The 25549-nt window shown below is 53.6% G+C and overlaps 1 protein-coding gene across 4 annotated transcripts in view; it reads left to right on the forward strand.

Annotated features, from left to right (window-relative positions):
* Window positions 1-25549, forward strand: part of LOC117076443 (myocyte-specific enhancer factor 2B-like) — a 42726-nt gene that overhangs the window by 7289 nt on the left and 9888 nt on the right. For 2 of the 4 annotated variants that reach the window (XM_033199951.1, XM_033199952.1), the window contains exon 1: window positions 7930-9196. Coding sequence is in view for 2 of the 4 variants with exons in the window: in XM_033199949.1 (XP_033055840.1) it covers window positions 23111-23273 (163 nt within the window). In the remaining 2 variants the exon portion in view is untranslated. Of the gene's footprint in view, window positions 1-514; window positions 571-7929; window positions 9197-22636; window positions 23274-25549 lie in introns of those variants that run through there. The other 2 variants (XM_033199950.1, XM_033199949.1) reach the window with 2 other exon arrangements.

Here is a 25549-nt window from a genome sequence, read left to right on the forward strand (position 1 = left end):
CACTGCTGCTCCCTGGCAGGATTGCTCTGTGTCTCATCCAGCTTTGTCCCTGCGGAGTCCCTCTCCCCAGAACCACCAGTTCCATGCCCCATCTCAGAGCCTTTCTTTTTCTCTTTCTTTTCTTTTCTTTTTTTTTTTTTGAGTTGAAATCTCGCTCTGGTCACCCAGGCTGGAGTGCAGTGGCATGATCTTGGCTCACTGTAACTCTGCCTCTCAGGTTCAAGCGATTCTCTCACTTCAGCTTCCCGAGTAGCTGGGACTATAGGTGCCTGCCACCTCACCCGACGAGTTTTTGTATTTTTAGTAGAGAAAGAATTTCACCATGTTGGTCAGGCAGGTCTTGAACTCCTGACTTCAGGTGATCTGCCTCCTTGGCCTCCCAAAGTCCTGGGATTACAGGCATGAGCCACTGCACCTGGCCTCAGAGCATTTCATTCCCACTTTTCCCCCAAAATTGCACCCCTTAGGGTCATCAGTGACCTTCACAGGGTCAAATTGTCCCCCTCCTCTCCAGTCCCAGGACCTTAAGCACTGCCCCGTTTTACAGAAGAGGAAACCAAGGCCCGAGAGGTAAGGCAGCCAGCCCAGGGTCATCGCCCATGCCCAGAAATGCCAGGATTCCCACCCAGACCTCTGACCACCAAGCACCACCTTAGCCTGGCCCAGGTTCATCCCTCAGGTGCCGCCTCATGCCTTGAGTCTGCCTCTCTGACCACCCTGACCCTCGCCCCCGCTCGCCAGCCTGACCGAAGCTGGGCCAGGCAGAGACTGAAGACTGAATGAGTGCGGCCAGCACCCTCCTCCTGCGCCTGCCCAGAGACTCCAGGCCCAGCCGTCAATGTTCCCAGAAGTGGCTTACTGCTCCTGGACTCTTACTGGCCCCCCATCGACCCTTGGACCAATAACTGCCATCAAAATAATCCTGATTATGCACCTACCAAGTCCCTGGCCCTGGGCTAAAGTCTTCACAGGGGTCATCTCATTTCATCCTCAGCCCCCAAAAGCACAGGTCTCATCCCCAAATACAGATGGACAAAGAGAGGCTCTGCCGGGCATGGTGGTGGGCACCTGTGATCCCAGCTACTCAGGAAGTTGAGGCATGAGAATCACTTGAACCCAGGAGGCAGAGGTTCAGGTGAGCCAAGATGGCACCACTGCACTCCAGCCTGGGTGACAGAGCAAGACTTCGTACCCCCCAACCCCCGACCACCAAAAAAAAAAGAAAAAAAGGGGAACAGTCAGAGAAGAGCAGTCCCCAGCCTGGTTTGGTCCCAGCCCTGCCCGCCTCTAATGTGCTGTGTGATATAGGCCTGGTGCTGGCCCTCTCTGGGCCTCCCTCCCTCCCTTCCTTTCTTTTCTTTCTTTCACCTGGCGCTGGCCCTCTCTGGGTCCCCTACCCTCCCCTCTCTTCTTCTTTTCCAGGATCTGGCTGTCACCCAGGCTGGAGTGCAGTGGCATGATCTCAGCTCACTGCAACCTCTGTCTCCTGGGCTCAAGTGATCCTCCTGTCTCAGCCTCCCAAGTAGCTGGGACTACAGGCGCACACCACCACCCCCAGCTAATTTTTTGTATTTTTTGTAGAGACGGGGTTTCACCATGTTGGCTAGGCTGGCCTCAAACTCCTGAGCTCGTGATCCTCCCACCTCAACCTCCCAAAGTGCTGGGATTATAGGCGTGAGCCACCACACCCAGCCTTGGTTCTCCCTTTCTTCATCTGGATAAGGAAGGCTGGACTGCACCTTCCCTACAGGCTAAGCTGGACACTCGCATATCTGCCCTCCCAAACTGCATTCTGCCTCAAGCAGAGACGCCCACCCCAGGCTCAGGCCACATGGAGAGGCCACCCCTAGTTCCAGGGGTGGATGTGGCACCTCGGCCTGGCCAATCAGAGCTACTGTGACCTAGGTTCCCAGTGATTGGTTCGAGATGGACACGTGACCCAATGAGAGGCCTTCCTGGGAGTTCTACCGGGAACATCAGGAAGGTTGAGCTGGGTGGATGGGAACAGGGCAGGGGCGAGGGGGTTCCAGGGGAGACCTGAGAACATTGCCTGGGGCCCTGGATCCAACTGTACGTGACATAAGCCAATTTCATTTCTTCGGTTTCATGGACACCTGAATTATGATTTTTGCCAAAATGGCTTTGAGTCCGTTTCTGCTGCTGTTTGCAGAAGGGCCTGCACTGACCTCTGTGAATGCCAAGCCTGGGTGACCTCCACAAGTTATGCATCTCCAAGGCCAGCTGTGTTACCCCAGAATCCCTTGTTCCAGTACAATGTATTAGGGAGGTCAGATAGAGTTGTTTAGGGTCAAGGCAGGTTCCAGTCCCACTACTCTGGGAGGGTCCCTCATCTTGACACTGTGGGGTGGTTGATGGAGACGGGTGGGAAGAGCAGGGGTGCCCCAAGGGAAGACAGAGGACATCCTACTGGGACATCGGGCCTGTCGAGGCGTCTGAAGGCCTGGAAAGCGGGTTCAGCCCTACCTCTCCTACTCCTAGGACACATTGGGGGGCCTCTGCCATTATGCCGCCTCTCCACTGACCCACTCAGCTTAGGAGTGAGGAGGAGCCTAAAACCACCCCGTGTAGGGCCCTGATTGGTGTGTGGCCTCCAGAGTCCTTCTCCCTTCTTACTTGCTCTGAAGGCATCTCTCAATGTCCATCTGTCCTCCGTGCCACCCTTTATCCAGCAAACACTGATGCGTATTTGTGAGCTAGACAGTCCTGAAGGTCTTGCTCAGACCTTCAGGAGAAACTGGCAGCAGAATGGGATTATCGCCTGCCTCCTAGGACCTGCCTAGGAAGACTGGGGCACTAGGAGCTGGGGGTGAGGGAGGCAGGTGTGGGGGACCCCACCAGACCCTTCTAGGGCTCTGAGTCACTCATAGCCTCTGGATGTGACCTCAACCAGCGACTAACAGTCATCTCTCTTTTTTTTGAGATGGAGTCTCACTCTGTCTCCCAGGCTGGAGTGCAGTGGCGCAATCTCGGCTCACTATAACATCTGCTGCCCGGGTTCAAGCCATTCTCCTACCTTGGCCTCCCGAGTAGCTGGGATTATAGGCACCTGCCACTGCACCCGGCTAATTTTTGTAGTTTTAGTAGAGACGGGGTTTCACCATCTTGGCAAGGCTGGTCTTGAACTCCTGACCTCGTTCTCCCAAAGTGCTGGGATTATAGGTGTGAGTCACCGTGCCCAGCCCAGTCATCTCTCTTAAAAGGAGTCTAGGCCGGCTGCGGTGGCGCTCGCTTGTAATCCCAGCACTTTGGGAGGTCAAGACTGGAGGAACCCCTGAGTCCAGGAGTTGGAGACCAGCCTGGGCAACATGGAGAGACCCTGTCTCTATATTAAAAAAAAAAAAAAAAAAAAAAAAATAGCCGAACATGGTGGCTCACGCCTGTAATCCCAGCACTGTGGGAGTCTGAGGCGGGCAGATCACCTGAGGTCAGGAGTTCAAGACCAGCCTGACCAATGTGGTGAAACCCTATCTCTACCCAAAATATAAAAAATTAGCCGGGTGCGGCGGTGTGCACCTGTAATCCCAGCTACTTGGGAAGCTGGGGCAGGAGAATCGCTTGAACCCCGGAGGCGGAGGTTGCAGTGAGCTGAGATGGAGCCACAGCACTCCAGCCTGAGTGACAGGATGACTCTGTCTCAAAAAATAATAATAATAATAAATAAATAAAAGGGGTCTGATCAGGAGTCTGGGTTGTCAGACACCTCATCACGCCAAGTCCCAGGGCTTGTGGGGTCGCTGGTTAATTTGCATCTCATTTGAATGCTCCCTAGCCCTTTTTGCCTGGAGGGCGCCCCGCCCCCTCTAGCCGCCAGGGGGCGCAAGGTGCAAAGCGTTGGCGGGAAGCTCGGCCTCCAAGCGGTCATTGTCTGCAGTCCTGGCTGGCCCTGGTGGGCACACTGTGACCCTCCACCCTTTTTCACTCTATATACTCTCGCTCCCATTTTTCAGAGAGAAGACAGGTTCTGAGAGGCCAGAGGGCTCTGAGAACAAGAGCTCGCAGCCTCCCTTGTCAGGGTGGAGGGCAAGGGCACTCCTAGAGCTCACTCAATAGCACTTACTGGCCAGGCGCAGTGGCTCACACCTGTAATCTCAGAGCTTTGGGAAGCCGAGGTGGGCGGATCACTGGACGTCAGGAGTTGGAGACCAGCCTGGCCAACATGGTGAAACCTCGTCTCTACTGAAAATATAAAAATTAGCTAGGTGTGGTGCCCGCCTGTAATCCCGCTTACTCTGGAGGCTGAGGCAGGAGAATCGCTTGAGCCCGAGAGGTTGCAGTGAGCCGAGATCACGCCACTGCACTCCAGCCTGGGCAACAGAGGTAGACTCCATTTCAAAAACAACCAGATGGGCACGGTGAGTCACGCCTGTAATCCCAGCACTTTGGGAGCCCGAGGTGGGTGGATCACGAGGTCAGGAGATCGAGACCATTCTGGTCAACATGGTGAAACCCTATCTCTACTAAAAGTACAAAAATTAGCTGGGTGTGGTGGTGCACACCTGTAATCCTAGCTACTTGGGAGGTTGAGGCAGGAGAATGACTTGAACCTGGGAGGCAGAGGTTGCAGCAAGCTGAGATTGCACCACTGCACTCCAGCCTGGCTACAGAGCAAGACTCCGTCTCAAAAAAAAAAAAAAAAGCATTTACTTCCAGCAGAACTCCAGAGATAGGTGGGCAGCTAGAAGAGACAGCTCTCCGTGCCATGGGGCATCCAAACAGGAGCGTAGCGCTCATGAGGCTAGAGATCACCAAGAAAGGATCCCAACCCTGATCTGCAGATGGGGTAAAAGGAGACCCATAGAGGGCAGTGACCTGCCGCCTGCTCTGTCCACAGTAGTCAGGACAAGAATCAGACTTCTGCTGGGTTTTTGTCCTTAGCCCTTGGTCTGAGTCCTTGTTTTTATTTCAGACCTGCTCTGGGTTCCTGGAGAGTCCTGCACACTCAGGACCCTGGAAAGCCTTTTTGTTTTTTTTCCCTATTGTATCCCTGAACAAGGCTTCTGGATGCCCCAGGCTTATCCCCCACTCCCTTTCACTGCTTAGACCTTCTTTGAGATTCTCCAGTTCTTCAAGAAACCCATGGAGACTGTGTGCAATGGCTCACACCCGTAATGCCAGCGCTTTTGGAGGCCAAGGCAGGAGGATCGCTTGAGCCCAGGAGTTCGAGACCAGCCTGGGCAGCAAGTGAGACACCCAGTGCACCTCAAAAAATATTTAAAAATTAGCCAGGTGTGGTGGTGTGTTCCTATGGTCCCAGCTACTTGGGAGGTGGAATCGAGAGTATCACTTGAGCCCAGGAGTTCAAGGCTGCAGTGAGCCATGATTGCACCACTGCACTCCAGCCTGGGCAACAGAGCAACTCTGTCTCTAAAAAACAAAAAGAAGGCCGGGCATGGTGGCTCAAGCCTGTAATCCCAACACCTTGGGAGGCCGAGACGGGCGGATCACGAGGTCAGGAGATCGAGACCATCCTGGCTAACACGGTGAAACCCCGTCTCTACTAAAAAAAAAAAAAATACAAAAAACTAGCCGGGCGAGGTGGCGGGCGCCTGTAGTCCCAGCTACTCGGGAGGCTGAGGCAGGAGAGTGGCGTGAACCCGGGAGGCAGAGCTTGCAGTGAGCTGAGATCCGGCCACTGCACTCCAGCCTGGGCGGCAGAGCCAAACTCCTTCTCAAAAAAAAAGAAAAAGAAAAACCCATGGAGACACCCCTTTGGTGCCACCATGTACTGGGCTTGGGCCTAAGGAACCCCCAGGCTGGGGGAGACAGAACCAGCCACACACTCTACCTCGCCCCCTGGATCAGTGCTAAGCTGGAAGGAAGGATGGGGAGGTGGAAGGATCCTAAATGGTAAGAGGATAGGAAGGCTTTTGGAGGAGGGAACATTGTAGGTGGACCTTGAGGGCTCCTCTTGGCTCACTGCAACCTCCACCTCCTGGGTTCAAGCGATTCTCCTACCTCAGCCTCCTGAGTAGCTGGAATTACAGGCATGTGCCACCGTGCCTGGCTAATTTTTGTATTTTTAGGAGAGATGGGGTTTTGCCATGTTGGCCAGGTCCATCTCGAACTCCTGGCCTGAAGTGATCCACCCACCTCGGCCTCCCAAAATACTGGGATTATAGGCATGAACCACCACGCCCATCCTATCTGCACTTGTCACATGAGCAAGGAGGCCCCATGGGGTGCAGTGACCATCCTGAGGTCGCACAGTGAGTGGGCGGCACAGCTGGGATGGGGACTTGGTGTTCTTTAACCTCGGGGGCCCTCCCTACCCACTGGGCCATACATCCTTGCCATGGAAGGTCCTTCAAAGCCTTCCCCTGGGAGAGGGGAGAGAATTTGGAGGAGGGAGAGTGGGGACAGCTTCTCCACCCAAGCCTCCCACCCCAGCCTTCTCCTCCATTCCCCACCCACCGCCTCCCCCATCTCCCAGGCCCCCCTTCCCAGGTCACCCTTCTCCCTTGCCACCCACTCTGGTCCCTTCTAGCCCTTCCTCCTCACAACCTTCCCTCTACCCTCCAACTCTTACCCTAGCAACTAAAGGTGTCCCTTCATCTGAGAAGAATGAGGTTAAGACTCTTGGTGACCCTGCTAGGGGACACAATTAGTGGTTGGGGAAGGTATAGGATAGGAACAGAGGCAAAAGGACAGGGGACAGACTATGAATAACAAGATGGTGCCCACCAGAAGAAGGGGGCTGGGAAGTCGGGTTGCATGAGGGCCAGCCCCAGCCAGCTTCGCTCTGCCGAGCTAGCCCTTCCCCCAGAGCTGGCCCAGCTGCCGGCCTCACGTAACCAGAGCCTGCCTGTTGCATCAGAGGCGGGCGGGTGGCCTCAGGTAAACAGAGCAGCCCTCCGGGGGCCCAGGGCTCCCCAGCCACCTCCACACTCCCCAAGCCTTGTTCTGCACCATGGAGTGGAGGCAGAAGCCCCCAGCCTGGCCCAGGCCCTGGCGTGTCCTTGGGACACCTGAGTGTGTGGCACTGGGCACTGGATGGGGACAGGAAGGACCCCCTGATGACACAGTGTGAACTCTATAGTTTTTATGTCCAAAGAAAAGTCATGCTCAGACTAGAGACCCACACTGCCCATGTCACAGATGGGTAAACTGAGGGATGGGGAGAGACATGAGCCTCCCAGGCCCCCTGTTCCCTGTCTCAGTGTCCCCGACACTCCAGCATCTGCCACATGCCTCCCCCTGAGTTTGGGGGACCAGTCTCTCTCTTCTCTGGAGGAGATGGACACCAGGCAACTTTGCAGCCCCCCTGCTCTCCACCTGTATCTGCCCCTCCTCTTCACCCCCACCCCCTGTTCTGGCTTCACCTTCCTCATCTCCCCCGGCCAGAGAATGTTCTGTGCTCTTCTTCCTCTGCACTTTTGCAAGTGCTTTTCCCTCTTGAAAAAGCCCTTCTCAGGTCTGGTGTAGTGGCTCACACCTGTAATCTCAGCACCTTGGAGGCCGAGGAAGAAGATCTCTTTTTTTTTTTTTTTGAGACGGAGTCTTGCTCTGCCACCCAGACTGGAGTGCAGTGGCCGGATCTCAGCTCACTGCAAGCTCCGCCTCCCGGGTTTACGCCATTCTCCTGCCTCAGCCTCCCAAGTAGCTGGGACTACAGGTGCCCGCCTCGTCGCCCGGCTAGTTTTTTGTATTTTTTTAAGTAGAGACGGGGTTTCACCGTATTAGCCAGGATGGTCTCGATCTCCTGACCTCGTGATTCGCCCGTCTCGGCCTCCCAAAGTGCTGGGATTACAGGCTTGAGCCACCGCGCCCGGCCGAAGGATCTCTTAAGCCCAGGAGTTTGGGACCAGCCTGGGCAAAATAATGAGACTTCCTCTCTACAAAAAAAATTAGCTGGGCTTGATGGTGGCGTGCCTGTAGCCCCAGCTGCTGGGGAGGCTGAGTTGGGAGGATTGCTTGAGCCCAGGAGGTAGAGGCTGCAGTGAGCTATGATCGTGCCACTGCACTCCAGCCTGGCCAACAGAGTGAGATCCTGCCTTGAAGGAAAACACAAGAAAAATCTTTCTCCTAGTGGCAAACTCCTACACATACTTGAAAGCCCAGCACAAATGCCCCCTCTTCTGAGAAACCCTCCCTAACTCCTCTGGCACAGCCCTTGCCCCAATTCTGGCCTGTCTCAGCCTCCCATCCCTCCCTCTGGCCCAAGACTGACCCCACAGGGCTAGGGAGTGCATGGATCCCCTGCCTGCCTCAGACGGGGTGGGGGGGGCGGGGGGGATGCGGGGGTGGGGGGTGGTTCTCCAGAAGTGCCCAGCCCAGAGCCATCTTTATCTTGTAATTCTTTTCACATTGATACAATCACCAACCCCCGCTCTGATCTTCCTGTGCGTCTGGCCTGTACTGGAATCCCAGGGGAAGGGGTAGATTTAGAGGTCTGGGCTGGGGTCCAATCTGGAAGGCTCTTCACAACTGACCTTTGAAGTTTAGAAAACAGCCTCTAGCGGGAAGAGGGAGGGAGAGGGGCGCGGTTGTTGGAAGCATTGTGGTTGTCTTGGACTGTGGAGAGGCAGGCGGAGCGGGGTTGAGGGACCAGTAGCTGCGGAGGGTCTGTCACTCCCTGTGGGGGCACGTATCTGGCCCCGGGAGGCACAGTTGAGTGCCACACAGGCGACCCCAAAGCCCCGTCTTGCAGCCTTTCCATTCTAGTGAGCGCGAGGGTCAGCGTTGCCTGCGAGAAGGGCTTGGTTCCTAGGGTCGACGGGGTCCGGGATCGGAGTTCTATTTCACTCAGGATGGAATTAATCCAAGCAAGTTGGGCCGAGTTAGGAACAGGTTTAGAATTAGGGTTAGGGTCACAGTAGGGTCAGGGGTCGGCAGTAAGGTCAAGGGCGCCCAGTGAGGGCGGGGAAAGCCTGGCCAGTCTGATCCAGCCCCCTCCCTTAGTCCTGCTTCTTCCTTATCCGCGCCCCCACCCCTGGCGCCCCAGCATCCTTTCGCGTCCGAGTCCCAGGCCCATGAACTCCCGGGCGGGGCCACGCCCAAGTGCCTGTCCATCGCCGCCTCCAGGGTGACGCCCTCTATGCAAATAAGTCTGTCACGCCCAATCAGCTCCCGGGGGCAGGGCCGCCCGCTCCCAAGGCACCTGCGGCCACGGGCCCCAGATCTTCGTGCAGCCGCCGCGGATCCGTGCGCCCAGCGTCCCAGGGCTCAGGCCGAGCAGGTGCGTGTCATATCGGGTTGAGGCTCCTGCGGTGTCCTCTGAACGGCTTCTGCGGGCTGGGTGGGTTTTGGAGGTCCGGGTGTACTGCTGGGCGTCCCAGGGTGGGGTGTGTGTCTAAAGGGGTGTGTGTCGTGGGGTTGTGAGTCCCGGAGGTTGTGGTAGGAGGGAGTTGTGTCTCCAAGGGGTGTGTATCTGAGGTGTGTGGGTCTGGAAGTTGTGTGTCCAAGGGCTCTGCGTCTGAGGTTTGGTGTGAGTCGGGGAGTTGGAGAGTTAGCTGTGTGTCCAAAATCGTGATACAGTGAGGCCCTATTTTGTGTCTGTGAGCTCTGTGATGTGGCATGCGATGTCCCTCTCTCCTGGTGTGCACTCCTTTAGCATTAGCGCATCCCCTGTGCACAACCCTATGCCTTCCTTCTGTGGGTGTACACTCGTTTGTCACAGCAGGACGGTAGGCATAAACCTTGGAATGGGGGAGCAACAGCTGCCTGGGCCGACCCTCCTCCCTCTGCCTCAATGACTGTACCTGGGACTTGGGTACAGGAACAAGAGCCACATCCCCGTGTGGTTGTTAGCACACGACAAGGTGGTGGCAGCATTACTTTCATGGTCACAGTCCTCACTCCCTGTCTCTTTTGGGGTCCAGGGCTGCAGATATGGGCGACCTGGGTCCCTGGCCACCCTAACCCCTAGTTGCAGACCCAGTTAGTCAGAAATAGCTGGCTGGGCGCAGTGGCTTATGCCTGTAATCCCAGCACTTTGGGAAGCTGAGGCAGGAGGATCACTTGAGCCCAATAGTTTTGAGCGACATAGCCAGACCCTCATCTTTTTTTCTTTCTTTCTCTCTTTCTCTCTTTCTCTCTCTCTCTCTCTCTCTTTTCTTTTCCTTTCCTTTCCTTTTCCTTTCCTTTCCTTTCCTTTCCTTTCCTTTCCTTCTTTCTTTCTTTCTTTCTTTCTTTCTTTCTTTCTTTCTTTCTTTCTTTCTCTCTCTCTCTCTCTCCTCTTTTTTGAGATAGGGTCTCATTCTGTCGCCCAGGCTAGAGTACAGTGGTGATCTTGGCTCACTGCAACCTACACCTCCCAGGCTTTCCTCCCTCAGCCTTCCCAGTAGCTGGGATTACAGGCACGTGCCACCACTGCCTGGCTAGTTTTTGTATTTTTAGTAGAGATGGGATTTCACCATGTTGACCAGGCTGGTCTTGAACTCCTGACCTCAAATGATTCACCCGCCTCAACCTCCCAAAGTGCTGGGATTACAGGCATGAGCCCCTGAACCCGGCTTAATTTTTTTTTTTTTTTTTTGAGAGAGAATCTCACCCAATCACCCAGGCTGCAGTGCAGTGGCTCAATCTCGGCTCACTGCAACCTCTGCCTCCCGGGTTCAAGTGATTGATTCTTTGCCTCAGCCTCCCGAGTAGCTGGGACGACAAGCATGTGCCACCATGACCAGCTAATTTTTGCATTTTTTTGTAGAGATGGTGCTTCACCATGTTGGCCAGGCTGGTCTCATGCGATCTGCCCGCTTCAGCCTCTCAAAATGTTGGGATTACAGGAGTGAGCCACCGCGTCCGTCCAAAAAAATTTTTTTTAAAATTAGGCAGGTGTGGTGGCTTACGTGTATAGTCCCAGCTATTCGGGAGGCTGAGGCAGGAGGATCACTTGAGCCGAGGAGTTCGAGTCTGCAGTGAGCTATGACTGAGCTAGTGCACTCCAGCCTGCGTGACAGAGCAAGATCCTGTCTCTAAAAAAAATAAAGAAAAATAAAGAAAAGAAACAAAAAAAATGGCCAGGTACGGTGGCTCACACCTGTAATCCAAGCACTTTGGGAGGCTGAGGGGGAGCGGATCACCTGAGGTCAGGAGTTCGAGACCAGCCTGACCAACATGGAGAAACTCCGTCTCTACTAAAAATACAAAATTAGCCGGCCATGATGGTACATGCCTGTAATCCCAGCTACTCAGGAGCCTGAGGCAGGAGAATCGCTTGAACCCGGGAGGTGGAGGTTGCAGTGAGCCAAGATCGCGCCACTGCACTCCAGCCTGGGCAACAAGAGCGAAACTCCGTCTCAAAAAAAGAAAAAGAAAAAGAAACAAAAAAATAATAAAGGTCTCAGACTAGCATGGCCAAGAATCATCCCTGGGAAAGGGTTAGGGCCCCTGGACCTTGGGCATTAGAGACAAGAACTCTCAGACTCTTGGAGTGAAGGAAACTGGATACAAAAATCTATTACGACTTCGGAGGACCAGTGTCGGAGGACTGATTTCCAGAGGTGAAAGGGGCTTTCTAAAAAGGCAGCCTTGTTCCCCCATGTCTGCTGCCTGTTGTGCGGTAAAGAGGGAAGCTTGGCCTCCAGCAGACAGAATTTCAGGACATTTAGGATCTTGGGGTATCACCTTAGAGAGCAGGAAGCTGGTTTGCAGGAGGGAAGGCTGAGGCCAGGTAGTAACACTAGGCCCCTCAGAAAAAGGATGGAGCTCAAGGCCATGCCTCAGCCCCCGAAGAGAACAGAGGCCGGGGGCGCAGGGCCCAGCTTCCTCTCCCTCCTCTCTGTGTGACCCCCCAACAGGTGGCTGCCCCTCTCTGAACTTTGTGGCCGCTCCTGTGAGCCGAGCAAGTTGAACCCAGTCTTGGCTTGCCCATCCCAACAAATGATTTATTTGGTTAAACTGTGACCCAACCAGGTGGACATCTGGAAAATGCAAATGAAGAAGGGGACAGGAATTAAAAACATTTGTTCACCGCAACTTGGGTGCAATGAGTGTAGACATGTTGGGTGTTTGGCCTTCTGGAAGAGGTGGTTTTTTTTTTTTTTTTAATTTCTTTTTATTTTTGAGACAGCATCTTGCTCTGTTGCCCGGGCTAGAGTAAAATGGTGTGATCTTGGCTCGCTGCAACCTCCACCTCCTGGGCTCAAGTGATCCTCCCACCTCAGCCTCCTGAGGAGCTAGGAATACATGCTCACACCAGCACACCCAGCTAATTTTTTTTTTGAGACAGAGTCTCACTCTGTTGCCCAGGCTGGAGTTCAGTGGCGCAATCTCAGCTCACTGCAACCTCCATCTCCCAGGTTCAGGCGATTCTTCTGCCTTAGCCTCCTGAGTAGCTGGAATTACAGGTGTGTGCCACCATTCCCGGCTAATGTTTGTATTTTTAGTAGAGACAGGGTTTCACCATGTTGGCCAAGCTGGTTGCAAACTCCTGATCTCAGGTGATCCACCTGCCTTGGCCTCCCAAAGTGCTGGGATTAAAGGAGTGAGCCACCGTGCCCGGCCTGTGCCCAGCTAATTAAAAAAAAAAATTATAATGATGGGGTATTGTCACGTTGCCCAGGCTGGTCTTGAATTCCTGTATTCAAGCAATCCACACACCTCGGCCTCCCAAAGTTGTGGGATTATAGGTGTGAGCCACCGCACCTGGCCCACTTTATTTATTTATTTATTTATTTATTTATTTATTTATTTATTTATTTATTTATTTATTTATTTATTTATTTATTTATTCTAGGGACAAGGTCTCCCTATGTTGCCCAGGCTGGTCTTGAACTCCTGGGCTCAAGCAATCAGCCCAACTTGGCCTCCCAAAGTGCTGGGATTAGAGGCACTAGCCACCACACCCTGCCCTGTTCTGGAAGATTCGAGGCACAGAGTGGTCTGGAGAGAGACTGTCTTTCTGTCTTTCTTTCCTTGAGTGTTGCAATCACAGCTCCCTGTGACCTTGAACTCCTGGGCTCAAGTGATCTTGTCACCTCATCTACCGAGTAGCTGGGATTGTAGGGAGCGCTACCATGACTAGCTTTTTTTTTTTTTTTTTGAGACGGAGTCTCACTCTGTTGAGGCTGGAGTGCAGTGGCGTGATCTTGGCTCACTGCAAACTCCGCCTCCCAGGTTGACGCCATTCTCCTGCCTCAGCCTCCCGAGTAGCTGGGACTACAGGCGCCCACCACCACGCCCGGCTAATTTTTTGTATTTTTAGTCGAGACAGGGTTTCACCGTGTTAGCCAGGATGGTCTTGATCTCCTGGCCTTGTGATCCACCCGCCTCAGCCTCCCAAAGTGCTGGGATGACAGGCGTGAGCAACCACGCCTGGCCTCTTTTTCCTTTTCTTTCCTTTTTTTTTTTTAAGTAGAGATGGGGTCTCCCTATGTTGCCCAGGCTGGTCTTAAACTCCTGGGCTCAAATGATCCTCCCGCCTCGGCCTCCCAAAGTGCTGGGATTACAGGCATGAGCCCAGCCAGATGCCATTTTTCTGAGAAGATTTAGAATGTGTCTGGGATCAGTTTTGGGTTCAGGGAACTCGCCCCAGCCCCGGCCTGTGAATCCCCATGGGGTGGGCAAGGAAGTTAAATCCCGTTTCTCAGCCTCCAAAGGGCCTCTCTGGGGCTGCATCTTGGGGACTTGTGTGGTTACCCTGATACTCTGGAGCCCAGGATTGAGTTTCCTGGACACTGTGATGGTGATTCTGGGCTGGACAGGCCCAGGCCCACTTCCCAGCCTGGGTGGGGGTGGTGAGATTGAGGTGTCACATGATGGCCCTGGGGTACAGCCGAGGATTGGGTGGGGATCTGAGGGTCTCACCATGTGGCCCTGGAAGAAGCCTGCCGAATCCTGTGTAAAACAGGGCACTATCTCTGCTTCCCTGGGGTGTCTGGGGGTCAGGCAGGTCTTATATGTAAATGAGGTGGAGTGTGGGCCCTGGCAGACAGTAAGGGCTCAATAACAGAAGGTCCCATCTGGGCTGTGATCAAGCGGAGGTGTTTGTGAGCCCATCCAGGCCCCTTTCCTCTCCGCCCTCTGCCAGGTGCTGTTTTCCTCCAAGCCCAGGTTCACCCAAGGTCAAGGTGGGGCCTGAGGAAGGGAGAAATGGAAGTGGATCATAATAAGAGTCATGGCTGCTGTGGGCATGGGCCTGCCTTGCCCACTGTTCCAACCTGCAGCCTGTGCCTGGTTCAAGCCCTATCATCCCTAGCTGGATGCTGGCCTGGCTTCCTGCTCCAACAGGCCTTTTCTCCATGAAAGCCACAGGGTCTTCTGAAAATTCCGAATCAGACCACAGTCCTCCCCTCCTCACACACCTTCCATGGCTCCCTCTTGCTCTACGTCCACCCTCTTTCTGTCCCCCAATGCCTCTCTGACCTTCTCTGTCTCCGGCCACTCCTTGCTCACTCCACCCTAGCTGCATGGGATTTGCCTGCTCCTGGAACCCACCTGTTTAGCACAATCCCACCTCAGGGCCTTTGCACCTGCCATTGTGTCCACCAGGCAGGCTGGCTCCCATCTCCCTGAGACACCTCAGAGACAGGGTCTTGCTCTGTCACCCAGGCTGGAGTGCAGTGGTGCGATCTCGGCTCACTGCAATCTCCGCCTCCTGGGTTCAAGCAATTTTCATACCTCAGCCTCCTGAGTAACTGGGACTGCAGGTGTGGCGCCCCTACACATCACCACCCTGTGGCTGGTGTCCTGTCTTCCTCAAGACCACTCCTCTTCAGAGAAGCCCTCCTGGACCCTCTGTCCAAAGTAGCTCTCTCCCTGCCCCACCCTCCACTGCCTCCTCCTGTTGAATTTCTTCCTTGAAGGCCTTCTTCCCAGATACGGTTACGTGGCCGCTGTTGCCTCCCCCATCAGACTGAGTGATGGGGGAGGCCTTGCTCTGCCCACACCCTGCTCCTGCATCCCTGGCACCTGATGGGCTCCCAGACATTTCTGCGGGAAGATATTGGGGGCTGACGATGTCCTAAAGCCCCATCTCGGGGTCCCTGCTGGCTGCATCTTGGGGCTGCTGGGCTGTGTGGGCAGAGTCCTTTCTGCCCAGTGCTGACAGATGTGCTAATTTCCCAAGCAGGGAGGCTGGGGCATCTGGGGATACATTTCCGAGGCCCCACAGGGAGAGCTTTCTCTGGAACAAAGAGAGGAAAACCTTGGGCTGTCCCTGCGGCCACTACCGTGGCTCAGGGGACATCACTGGGGGCCTGAGAGAGCCTTGGACTCTAGCCTGCATGGGACAGCAGGGTCAAATTCAGAGTGTAGGGTCTCTCTTGGCTCCATGGGCTGGGTGACCTCTGACTCCCAGGTTCAAGTGATTCTCCTGCCTCAGCTTCCTGAGTAGCTGGGATTACAGGCGCCCACCATCATGCCCGGCTAATTTTTGTATTTTCAGTAGAGATGGGATTTCACTATGTTGGCCAGGCTGGTCTCAAACTCCTGACCTCAAGTGATCTGCCCACCTTGGCCTCCCAAAGTAGTGGGATTATAGGCGTGAGCCACCACACCCAGTCTGGAACAGGACTTCTTGGCAGGTGAGGGTGCCTGTGCCAGGTCAGGTTTGCCATGGATGGTCACCTGGACATGGTTTTCTCCCAAGCTGGGCAGTGAGACATTCAGAGGGTCAGTTCCTTGGCCTGAGAGGAGCATCAGCACTGTCCAATTGACTGTTTTGCTGTGCAGGTTGTTTAGAGGAGGGGCCACAAACGGGCAGCCTGTGGGCTGGATGCGGCCTTAAATTTGTTGTATGGACCATGAAGTGTTTCAATGAGAAGTGAATACGTAGGGCCAGGCTCACACCTGTAATCCCAGCACTTTGGGAGGCTGAGGTGGGCGGATCATCTGAGGTCGGGAGTTTGAGACCATTCTGACCAACATGGAGAAACCCCGTCTCTACTAAAAATACAAAATTAGCTGGGCATGGTGGGGGCGTGCCTGTCATCCCAGCTACTAGGGAGGCCGAGGCAGGAGAATCGCTTGAACCTGGGAGGCAGAGGTTGCGGCCAGCTGAGATCACGCCATTGCCCTCTGGCCTGGGCAACAAGAGCGAAACCCATCTCAAGAAAAAAACAAGTAGTTGCTGGGTGTGGTGGCTCACTTCTATAATCCCAGAACTTTGGGAGGCCAAGGCCGGCAGATTGCTTGAGCTCAGGAGTTCAAACCAGCCTGGGCAACCTAGTGAGATCCTGTCTCTACAAAAAATAAGATGTCAAAAAATCAAAAAATTAGCCACGTGGAGGGGCAGGCGCCTGCAGTCCCAGCTACTCGGGAGGCTGAGGCAAGAGATTGGCTCAAACCCGGGAGGCGGAAGTTGCAGTGAGCCCAGATTGTGCCATTAAACTCCAGTCTGGGTGACAGACCAAGACCCCATCTCAGAAAAAGAAAAAAGAAAAACAGAAAACTGAGTAAGTTGTTGGTGTTGCTTCTGTTTGTGAAGCAGTTGTTTGCTCACTGATGAAGGGTGACTGAGGGCCTTCTATGTACTAGGCGCTGGGGAGCCCGGCAGGACGAGATGCTCATCAAAGAAAGCAATAAGGAAACACACACCAAAAAATCTGATAGGGCTGGGTGCTGCAGAAAGAGTTGAATTTGGCCGGGCGTGGTGGCTTACACCTGTAATCCCAGCACTATGGGAGACCAAGGCAGGAGGATCACTTGAGGCCAGGAGTTCGAGACCAGCCTGGGCAACATGGGGAGACCCCAGCTCTACAAAAAATACAAAAATTAGCTAGGTGTGGCCTTGTACTACTCCCAGCTACTCCAGAGGCTGAGGTGGGATGATCACTTGAGTCCAGGAGGTCCAGGCTGCAGTGAGTTGAGACCACACCACTGCACTCCAGCCTGGGTGACAGAATGAGACCCTGCCTGAAACAATTAAAATAAACATTAAAAAAAAATTGGCGCCTCCAGAAAGAGGGTTTTCTGCAGGTCTTTAGAGGACATGGAGACACTCCTGGACTTGGGCAAACCTAGAAGGGTGTCCCGGGGTTGGACACAGTCCGGGCAAAGGGAGAGTGATGGGCAGGTAGGGGATCAGTTTGGGGCTGTTGTTGCAGACGCCCCCAAACGGGTAGAAGGTATGCTGGGCGTCTGTTGGTAGACACCTTTTCAAGTGAGGGGAGAGGTGGGTGGGTACCTGGGGAGTTTGCATGGACCCCTTGTACACACAGGAAACCGAGGCTCAGAAAGCATCACGCAGTGGGCAAGTGGTGGGATCCTGGACTGACTAGCCCACAGCCCCAGCCCTAGCCTCTCTGTGCATGGCCAAAATGGGATCCTGGAGCAGAGCAGAGGGGGCGTCCCACAGGGGGTCCTACTCACCCTGGACTCCTGCCCCTCGAACAGGAGCTGTCCCTCCCAGGAGCAGGCCCAGGGAGAGGTGGGAAGGAGGGTCTGAGGGCTCCCACTGGGCCTCACTTTCCCCATGGATGTCAGAGGGACCTATGGAGAAAAGGACCCCCATGGGGCCTTCTCCAGCTGGAACATTCTAAGATTCCTGGATTCTAACACTACCCATTCAAATCTAGCCTCAGATGCCCCCAGCCTGCATTTCACCCCTGGTGGGTGGAGACCACCCTGCCTTGGGAAGGAAGCCAGGCCTGTGTGGTGGCTCACACCTGTAATCCCAGCACTTTGGGAGGCTGAGGCAGGAGGATAGCTTGAGGCCAGAAGTTCAAGACCAGCCAGGGTGACAAAGTGAAACCCCTTCTCTACAAAAATTTTAAAAATTAGCCTGGCATAGTCTGTTTAAAAGTTAGATGTGCGCTTGTAGCCCCAGCTACTGGGAAGGCTGAGGTGGGAGGAATGTTTAAGCCGAGGAATTGGAGGCTTCAGTGGGCTATGATGGCGCCACTGCACTCCAGCCTGGGCAACAGAGTGAGACCCCATCTCAAAAAATAATAATAATTAAAAAGAAGAAACCCAGCCAAGTATGGTGGCCTGTAATCCCAGCACTTTGGGAGACTGAAGTAGCAGATCACACAAGGCCAGGAGTTCAAGACCAGCCTGGCCAACATGGTGAAACCCTGTCTGTACTAAAAATACAAAAATTAGCCGGGTATGGTAGCGCGTGGCTGTAATCCCAGCTACTGGGGAGGCTGAGGCAGGAGAATCGCTTGAACCTGGAAGGCAGAGGTTGCAGTGAGCGGAGAACATGCCACTGCACTCCAGCCTGGGTGACAAAGCGAGACTCTGTCTCACAAAATAACAAAAAAGAGGAAAGCCAGAGTGTGGGTGATACCACTGCAGGGATGGGGGGCCCTACCTGTGGAATGGGGGACCAGCATGGATTGGGGGAAGTCTGTATATGTTTTCTGGAAGAGTCTGCATGCGTCTGGTGGGAGTCTGCACATTGTTCAGGGGAAAGGGGTCTGTGTGTATTTGGGGGACTGGCATGTGTTTAGGGAGATCTGTATGTATCTGTGCATGTGGGGGATTGGTGCATGTTGGGGCATCTGGGTGTGTCTGAGTGTTTTCAGGTTCTGTCTATGCAGAGGGAACAGAACGTGTTTTGGGGACATGTGTGTTTGGAGAGCTGTGTGGGTCGGGGGTTTGGCGTACTGTGAACTACATGTATTTTGGGGACTTTCTCAGGAGGAATCCTTGTGTATTTGGGGTGTCTGTTATGTTTTGGGCATCTGTGGATTTTCCACGGCTCTGTTCGGGGGTCTCCATGTGTGGGGAATATTCCTACCTCCCATTATGCCCATACAAGGATGGAGTGACCCCCAACCCCATCCGCCCCTGTCCCCTAGCACTCTACCAGGAGCTTTCTGGGGCCCTCAATCTGAGCTGAGTTCCCCCAGGGTGGAGAGGTGACCCCAAGGCCTTCTGAGAGGCATCAGGGCCCAGCGACCACAAACCCTCCCCGCATCTATAAGGCACCCTACTATGAAGCCCCTCCCCTCAGTTCAGCCGGGTGGCTCCTGCTGCCCCCTGACTTTCCGGGGGGAGGAAACTGAGTTCCAGAGAAGCTCAGCAACGGGAGAGTCACTGCCCAAGCCCACCCTCTCCCCTGAGTCCCTGAGGGCAGGTGTAGGGCTCCAGGGAACGCTGTGAACTGAGTCAGGCCACCAAGTCACCTACATGCCCCCCGACCCGGGCACCACCTCCCTAGGCCCCCAGGGGAGGAGGCGGGCCCAGGGCTCTGGCTGGGGAAGGAGGGTCGCCTGCAGCTGGGGTTGGAGCCGCTGGAGCCCCCAGGAGAGGGGAAGAGGGGTCCTGGCTTTCCAAGGGGCTCTTCCTGTCGCCCATAATGAGGTACTTGGGGAGCAGGTGATGAAACCACAGCCTGGGTTGCGTGAGGCGGGACGGCAGGCCTGATTCGCTGCAGGGCCCAGGAGCAGCGCCCCCTCCTTGCTTCATCGCCTCCCGCGGGCCCTCACCCCCACCCCCACCCAACCCACCTGCCTCTCACTTCTCCTTTTCCGGCCTGGGTTCCTCCGCCAAGCCGTGGCCTCCCTGCGGGCTCAGGGATCTGGCAAAGTGACTCTGCAGCTCATCTCCCCAGTAAAGTCCCGCACGGGTGCCAAGAAAGGGAACTTGACTTGCTCCTATTCTTTTCTCTTAAACCCTTGCTGCAAAGCCTGTGAGGTTAGGATCCTGTGACCCATTTTACAGGGGAGGAAGCAGGTGACTGATGACAGTATTTCAAGGTGGTCTTGCAGGATGCTGCACTGACTCAGCACCCCTATTTCCAAGACCCGGACCTTCTTCCTTTTGGCTTCCCAGAAGCCAGAAGAAAAGTTCAGTAGAGGCCCCTGTGCGGTGGCTCACGCCTGTAATCTCAGCACTTTGGGAGGCCGAGGTGGGTGGATCACTTGAGGCCAAGAGTTCAAGACCAGCCTGACCAACATGCTGAAACCCCGTCTCTACCAAAAATATAAAAAATTAGCTGGGTGTGGTGGTGTGCGCCTGTAATCCCAGCTACTCGGGAGTCTGAGGCAGGAGAATCGCTTAAACCCGGGAAGCAGTGGTTGCAGGGAGCCGAGATCACGGCACTGCACTCCAACCTGGGTGATAGAGCAAGACTCAAAAAAAGCAAGTCTCAAAAAAAAAAAGTTCAATAGACCCCTGCTCCCTACCCTCTCCCCAGCTGGTGGAAGAAGGATTCTCACCCCCAATTAACAGGTAAGAAAACTGAGTCCTACTACGCAGAGAGGCCAGAGGGGAAGGGTCAGCGGAGGGGTGAGATTCCCTCCAGCACTCCATCTCCATTACTGGGGGTCTAAGAGGCCTCGCCACTCTGGGGAGATGATCATCTATGGCTTGAAGAACTTCAGGGTAATGTTTGTTGATTGACTTAGTGACCACAGATACTGCCAGAGAATTTCTGATGCTTCCGTACTCCTGAGCTTTTCTTTGTCCTCTCAATTCCCCCTAACCCCCACATTGCTCAGGCCTGGGATCACCAGGCTCCTCTTCTATCCCAGGTCACCAGCACATCCTGCCCCTTTGGTCACCAAATGAACAGTCCACGTCTGCCCAGGTGCCACCCCTGTCTCCATTCAAACTCCGTATTTCCCACTGGCTCAGCCTCTTCATGTCACCTCACTCTAGACTGAACAGACATTGCTCCCCAAGGCAGCCATAAGCAGCAGGGAGCTTTTTTATTTTTAGAGACAGAGTCTCACTCTGTCACCCAGGCTGGAGTGCAGTGGCCCACTCATAGCTCACTGAAGCCTCTACCTCCTGGGCTCAAGTCATCCTCCCACCTCAGCCTCCCAAATAGCTGGGACTGCAGGCAGACACCACCATGCCCGGCGAGATTTAAATTGTTATTTATTTATGCATTTATTTATTTAAGGCTGTGCACTGTGGCTCTCGCCTGTAATCCCAGAACTTTGGGAGGCTGAGATTGGTGGATGACCTGAGGTCAGGAGTTTGAGACCAGCCTGGCCAACATGGTGAAACCCCATCTCTACTAAAAATACAGAAATTAGCTGGATGTAGTGGTGTGCACCTGTAATCCCAGCTACTCAGGAGGCTGAGGCAGGAGAATTGCTTGAACTAGTGAGGGGGAGGTTTCAGTGAGCTGAGACTGCACCACTGCACTCCAGCCTGGGTGACAAGAGCGAAACTCTGTCTCAAAAAAAAGAAAAGAAAATTTTTTTTAGAGTCAGAGTCTCACAATGTTGCCAGGGCTGGAGTTCAGTGGTGGGATCTCAGTTCACTGCAACCTCTGCCTCTCCTGCTCAAGTGATCCTCCCACTTCAGACTCCTGAGTAGCTGGGACTAAGGGGTGCACCACCACACCTGGCTAAATTTTTTATTTTTATTTATTTATTTATTTATTTATTTTTTTTTTTTTGAGGCTGAGTCTTGCTCTGTCGCCCAGGCTGGAGTGCAGTGGCCAGATCTCAGCTCACGGCAAGCTCCGCCTCCCGGGTTCCCGCCATTCTCCTGCCTCAGCCTCCCGAGTAGCTGGGACTACAGGCGCCCGCCACCTCGCCCGGCTAGTTTTTTGTATTTTTAGTAGAGACGGGGTTTCACTGTGTTCGCCAGGATGGTCTCGATCTCCTGACCTTGTGATCCACCCGTCTCGGCCTCCCAAAGTGCTGGGATTACAGGCTTGAGCCACCGCGCCCGGCCTATTTATTTATTTTTTGAGACAGGGTCTGGCTCTGTCGCCCAGGCTGGAGTGTAGTGGTGTGATCTTGGCTCACTGCAGCCTCCACTTCCTGGGCTCAACTGATTCTCCCACCTCAGCCTCCTGAGTAGCTGGGACCATAGGCATGCCACCACACCCAGCTAACTTTTTTTTTTTTCCTAGAGACAGGGTTTTGCCATGTTGCCCAGGCTGGTCTTGAACTCCTGGGCTCTAGCGATCCTCCCACCTCAGCCTCCCAAAGCACTGGGATTACAGGCGTGAGCCACTGCGCCTGGCCCTAATTTTTTCTTTTTTAGGGACAGGGGCAGGGTCTCACTATGTTGCTCTGGCTGGAAGCTTTTTAAGAAATATTCCTTTTGGGCCAGGCGCCATGGCTCATGCCAGTAATCTTAGCACTTTGGGAGGCCGAGGTGGGCAGATCACCTGAGGCCAGGAGTTTAAGACCAGCCTGGCCAACATGGTGAAAACCCATCTTTAGTAAAAATGCAAAAATTAGCCAGGCACAGTGGCGGGCGCCTGTAATCCCAGCTACTCGGGAGGCTGAGACAGGAGAATTGCTTGAACTCAGGAGGTGGAGGTTTCAGTGAGCTGAGATCATCCACTGCACTCCAGTCTGGGTGACAGAGCAAGACTCCACCTCAAAAATAAAAATAAAAAATAAAAAATAAAAAGAGAGAGAGAGAAATCTTCGTTTTGAAATAAATCACACGAAGAAAAATGCACAAATCAGTACAGTTGAGCTCAACACATTTGCACAAACTGAACACATCTGTGTACCCAAACCTGGGATCCAGGAACAGGACTTCCCCAGCCCCTGGGACTTCCCCCTTGGGCCACTGCCTAATCACAGCTGCTGCCCAGGGTGACCAATGTGCTGTCTTGATGTCCATCAGCCTCAGTAAGGGTTTTTTTTTTTTTTTTTTTTTTTGACACGGAGTCTCGCTCTGTTGCCCAGGCTGGAGTACAATGGCACGATCTTGGCTCACTGCAACCTCCGCCTCCTGGGTTCAAGTGATTCTCCTGCCTCAGCCTCCCAAGTAGCTGGGATCACAGGCACATGCCACCACGCCCGGCTACTTTTTGTATTTTTAGTAGAGATGGGGTTTTGCCATGTTGGTCAGGCTGGTCTCAAACTCCTGACTTCAAGTGATCTGCCTGCCTCGGCCTCCCAAAATGCTGGGATTATCGGCTTGAGCTACTGCATCCAGTTGCATCAGTGAGTTTTGATTGTTCTGAAACTTCATGTAAATAAAATCACACAGTGCGTCCTCTCGGTGGAGTCTGGGATTGTCGAATTGGCCAATGGTCTCTGAGATTCATCCACGTGGTTGTGTGTAGCAAGAGTGCACCCCTTTTCTGTGTTGTGCCATAACTGATCATAGAATCGACAAGAACGTGTTGACCAACTCTCCCATTAAGGGCTTCCGGGTTGATTCCAGTTTGAGGCAATGATGTACGAAGCGGCAGAAAACATTCTTGTCTGTATCTTCAGGTGCAACTTGGACCTATTTCTCTTGGGTCACAGGGTAGGCATCTGTTCAGATTTAGTAGATGCCAGAGAATTATCCAAGTGCTTGTGCCTTTTTCCTCTACCACCAGCAATGCATGAGAGCTGGAAGTGGAAAAGCTTGCAAGATCATTGCTCACTGTATTGTTGAACTCCTGGGCTCAAAGAATCCTCAAGCCTCAGGCTCCCACATAGCCAGGACTACAGGTGTGTGCCATGGCGTGCAGCTAATTTTCACTATTTTTGTAGACAGTTTCTCGCTATGTTGCCCAGGCTGGTCTCCAATTTCTGGCCTCAAGCAATTCTCCCACCTCAGCCTCTCAAGTAACTGGAAGTATCTGGGAGTAGCCAGGAATTTGAGACCAGCCTGGGCAACATAGCAAATCCCCATCTCTACAAAAAGTTTTAAAAAATTTGCTGGGTGTGGTGACACTTAGCTGTAATCCCAGCTACTCGGGATGCTGAGGCTGGAGGATCACTTGAGCCCAGGAGTTCAAGGCTACAGTGAGCTATAATTGCACCACTGAACTCCAGCCTGGGCAACAGAGGAAGACCCCATCTCAAAAACAAAAAAAAATGACTTGGCTGGATCCCGTCTATTTCAAAGATCTAAGTTCATTGAAATAACACTGCACTTTCCTGTTGTGTGAAATTTGAGAAAATAGCTGTAAAACCACCTGGGCCTGTTGCCTTTAAACATGTTTTTTAGTTATTGTTTTAATTTTGAAATTATTATTATTTTTTAGAGACAGAGTCTCACTCTGTTGCCCTGGCTGGAGTGCAGTGGCTTAAAGCTCACTGCAGCCTTGAACTCTATTGCCTTTAAAATTTTTTTTTTTTTTTTTTTTAGAGATAGGGGTCTTGCTATGTTGCCTAGGCTGGTCTTGAACTACTGGGCTCAAGCAATCCTCCCACCTTGGCCTCCCAAAGTGCTGGGATTACAAGTGTGAACCATTGTGCCCAGCCCACTTTATTACTTTTTTAATGCTAGGTCCTGAGTCACCTTTCTAATCTTCTATGGTTGTTGGGTCTACTTAAGCTTTCTACTTCTTCTGAGGTCAGTTCTTGGCTCAGTGACTTGCACAGGTTGATGCTTAATAAATGCTAAGTATAAGGGTGCAACAAAAGGGGTAGGAAGGTGCTGGACTCTTAGCTTCAAATGCCCACCTCCCTCCCCTTCTTCTGCTCAGGATCCCACTCAGCCTCTGCATCTACCTCCAACTACATGCCTCCTCCCCCAGGAAGCTCTCCTGGGTTTCTTCTCCTGTTCTTTCTTGGTCCTATTCCTTGGTCAATAGGTCCACCTCTCTGCCTCTGTGCTGGGCAGATGTCACAGCTCTCTGATTTCTGGCTGGACAAAGCAGGGAGGGTATGTGTGTGCGGAAGAGGCCTCCCCAAACCTCAGCTTCCCCCCTCGTGCCTGGCACATTCAGCCTGTGCTGCCACCTCCCCCAGCAGTTCCGATCACACCAACATCTGGAGAATGGGCCACCAGGGTCTGTCTGCGGCTCTGGGCAGGGATTTGCATGTGACTACAAATATACATGCACACTCTGGCCTGCCGCCTCCGCATTCTTTGCCTGGCCCTTCACACCTGGGCCCGAGACAGGTCAACGCTGTGTGGCTGGATTTGCATGCGCGTGTATTTCTGGGCAGGGTATCAGCTGGGGCAGTCTGAGAGGAAGTTGTTGAGGGAAGCTGTAGGGTTGTGGAGGAGGTCAGTGACATCTCTCTTGATCTACTCTGCTCACCAAACCTTACTGTCCATTCCTGGTCCTGATCCAGAGAGGCTTTTAGTCTGGAGGAGACAAATCTGGATATATATACCCTCAATGCCATGGAATCTGAACTGGAGGAGGATGGTGACTGTGGGAGACCAGAAGAATGGCAGGGAGGACTTCCTAGAGGAATGGGTTTTTTGAACTGGGTTTTAACGTTTGAATAGGAGTTGGCTTGGTGAAAAAGGGGAAAGGCTCCTTCTAGTCAAGAGATATTTATCGAAGAGAGAGAAGCAGGCAAGAGCTGATTTGGGAAGAGGACTTGAATACCAGGCTAGGTGCTGGAACTTTCTCATAAGGGCAGTGGGGAGCCATGGAGAGTGTGTGAGCAGGAGAGGACCATGCTCAGAGCTGTGTGTTGGGTAGATTCCCTCAGGGGCTAGAGTGGAGGATGGCTTTGGTTCCATGTCACTGGGGTTCAGGAGAGTGAAACTCCTGCGTGCGTTCATCTGCACCTGTCAGGCCTGGCTCCAGAGCTGGTGTAGGGCCTGCTGGCTTCTGGAGGACTAAAGCACCCTGGAGTACAGTGACTTAAAGTGCAAGGCACAGGCCCAGCACAGAGGGGGCCCTACCCCCAGTCTTTGTCCAGACAGACACAGCCCTTGCCTCCTCTCCAGCTGCCCATCATCTCCATCCTGGCCTCTAACGGACCTGCTCCCCATGGAAACCATGAGCTGAGTCTTAAAATAATAAACCAAGCCCATC

This window comes from Trachypithecus francoisi, unplaced genomic scaffold (assembly GCF_009764315.1).
Source record: "Trachypithecus francoisi isolate TF-2019V2 unplaced genomic scaffold, Tfra_2.0 Lachesis_group5, whole genome shotgun sequence".
In the NCBI taxonomy this organism is placed as follows: domain Eukaryota; kingdom Metazoa; phylum Chordata; class Mammalia; order Primates; family Cercopithecidae; genus Trachypithecus; species Trachypithecus francoisi.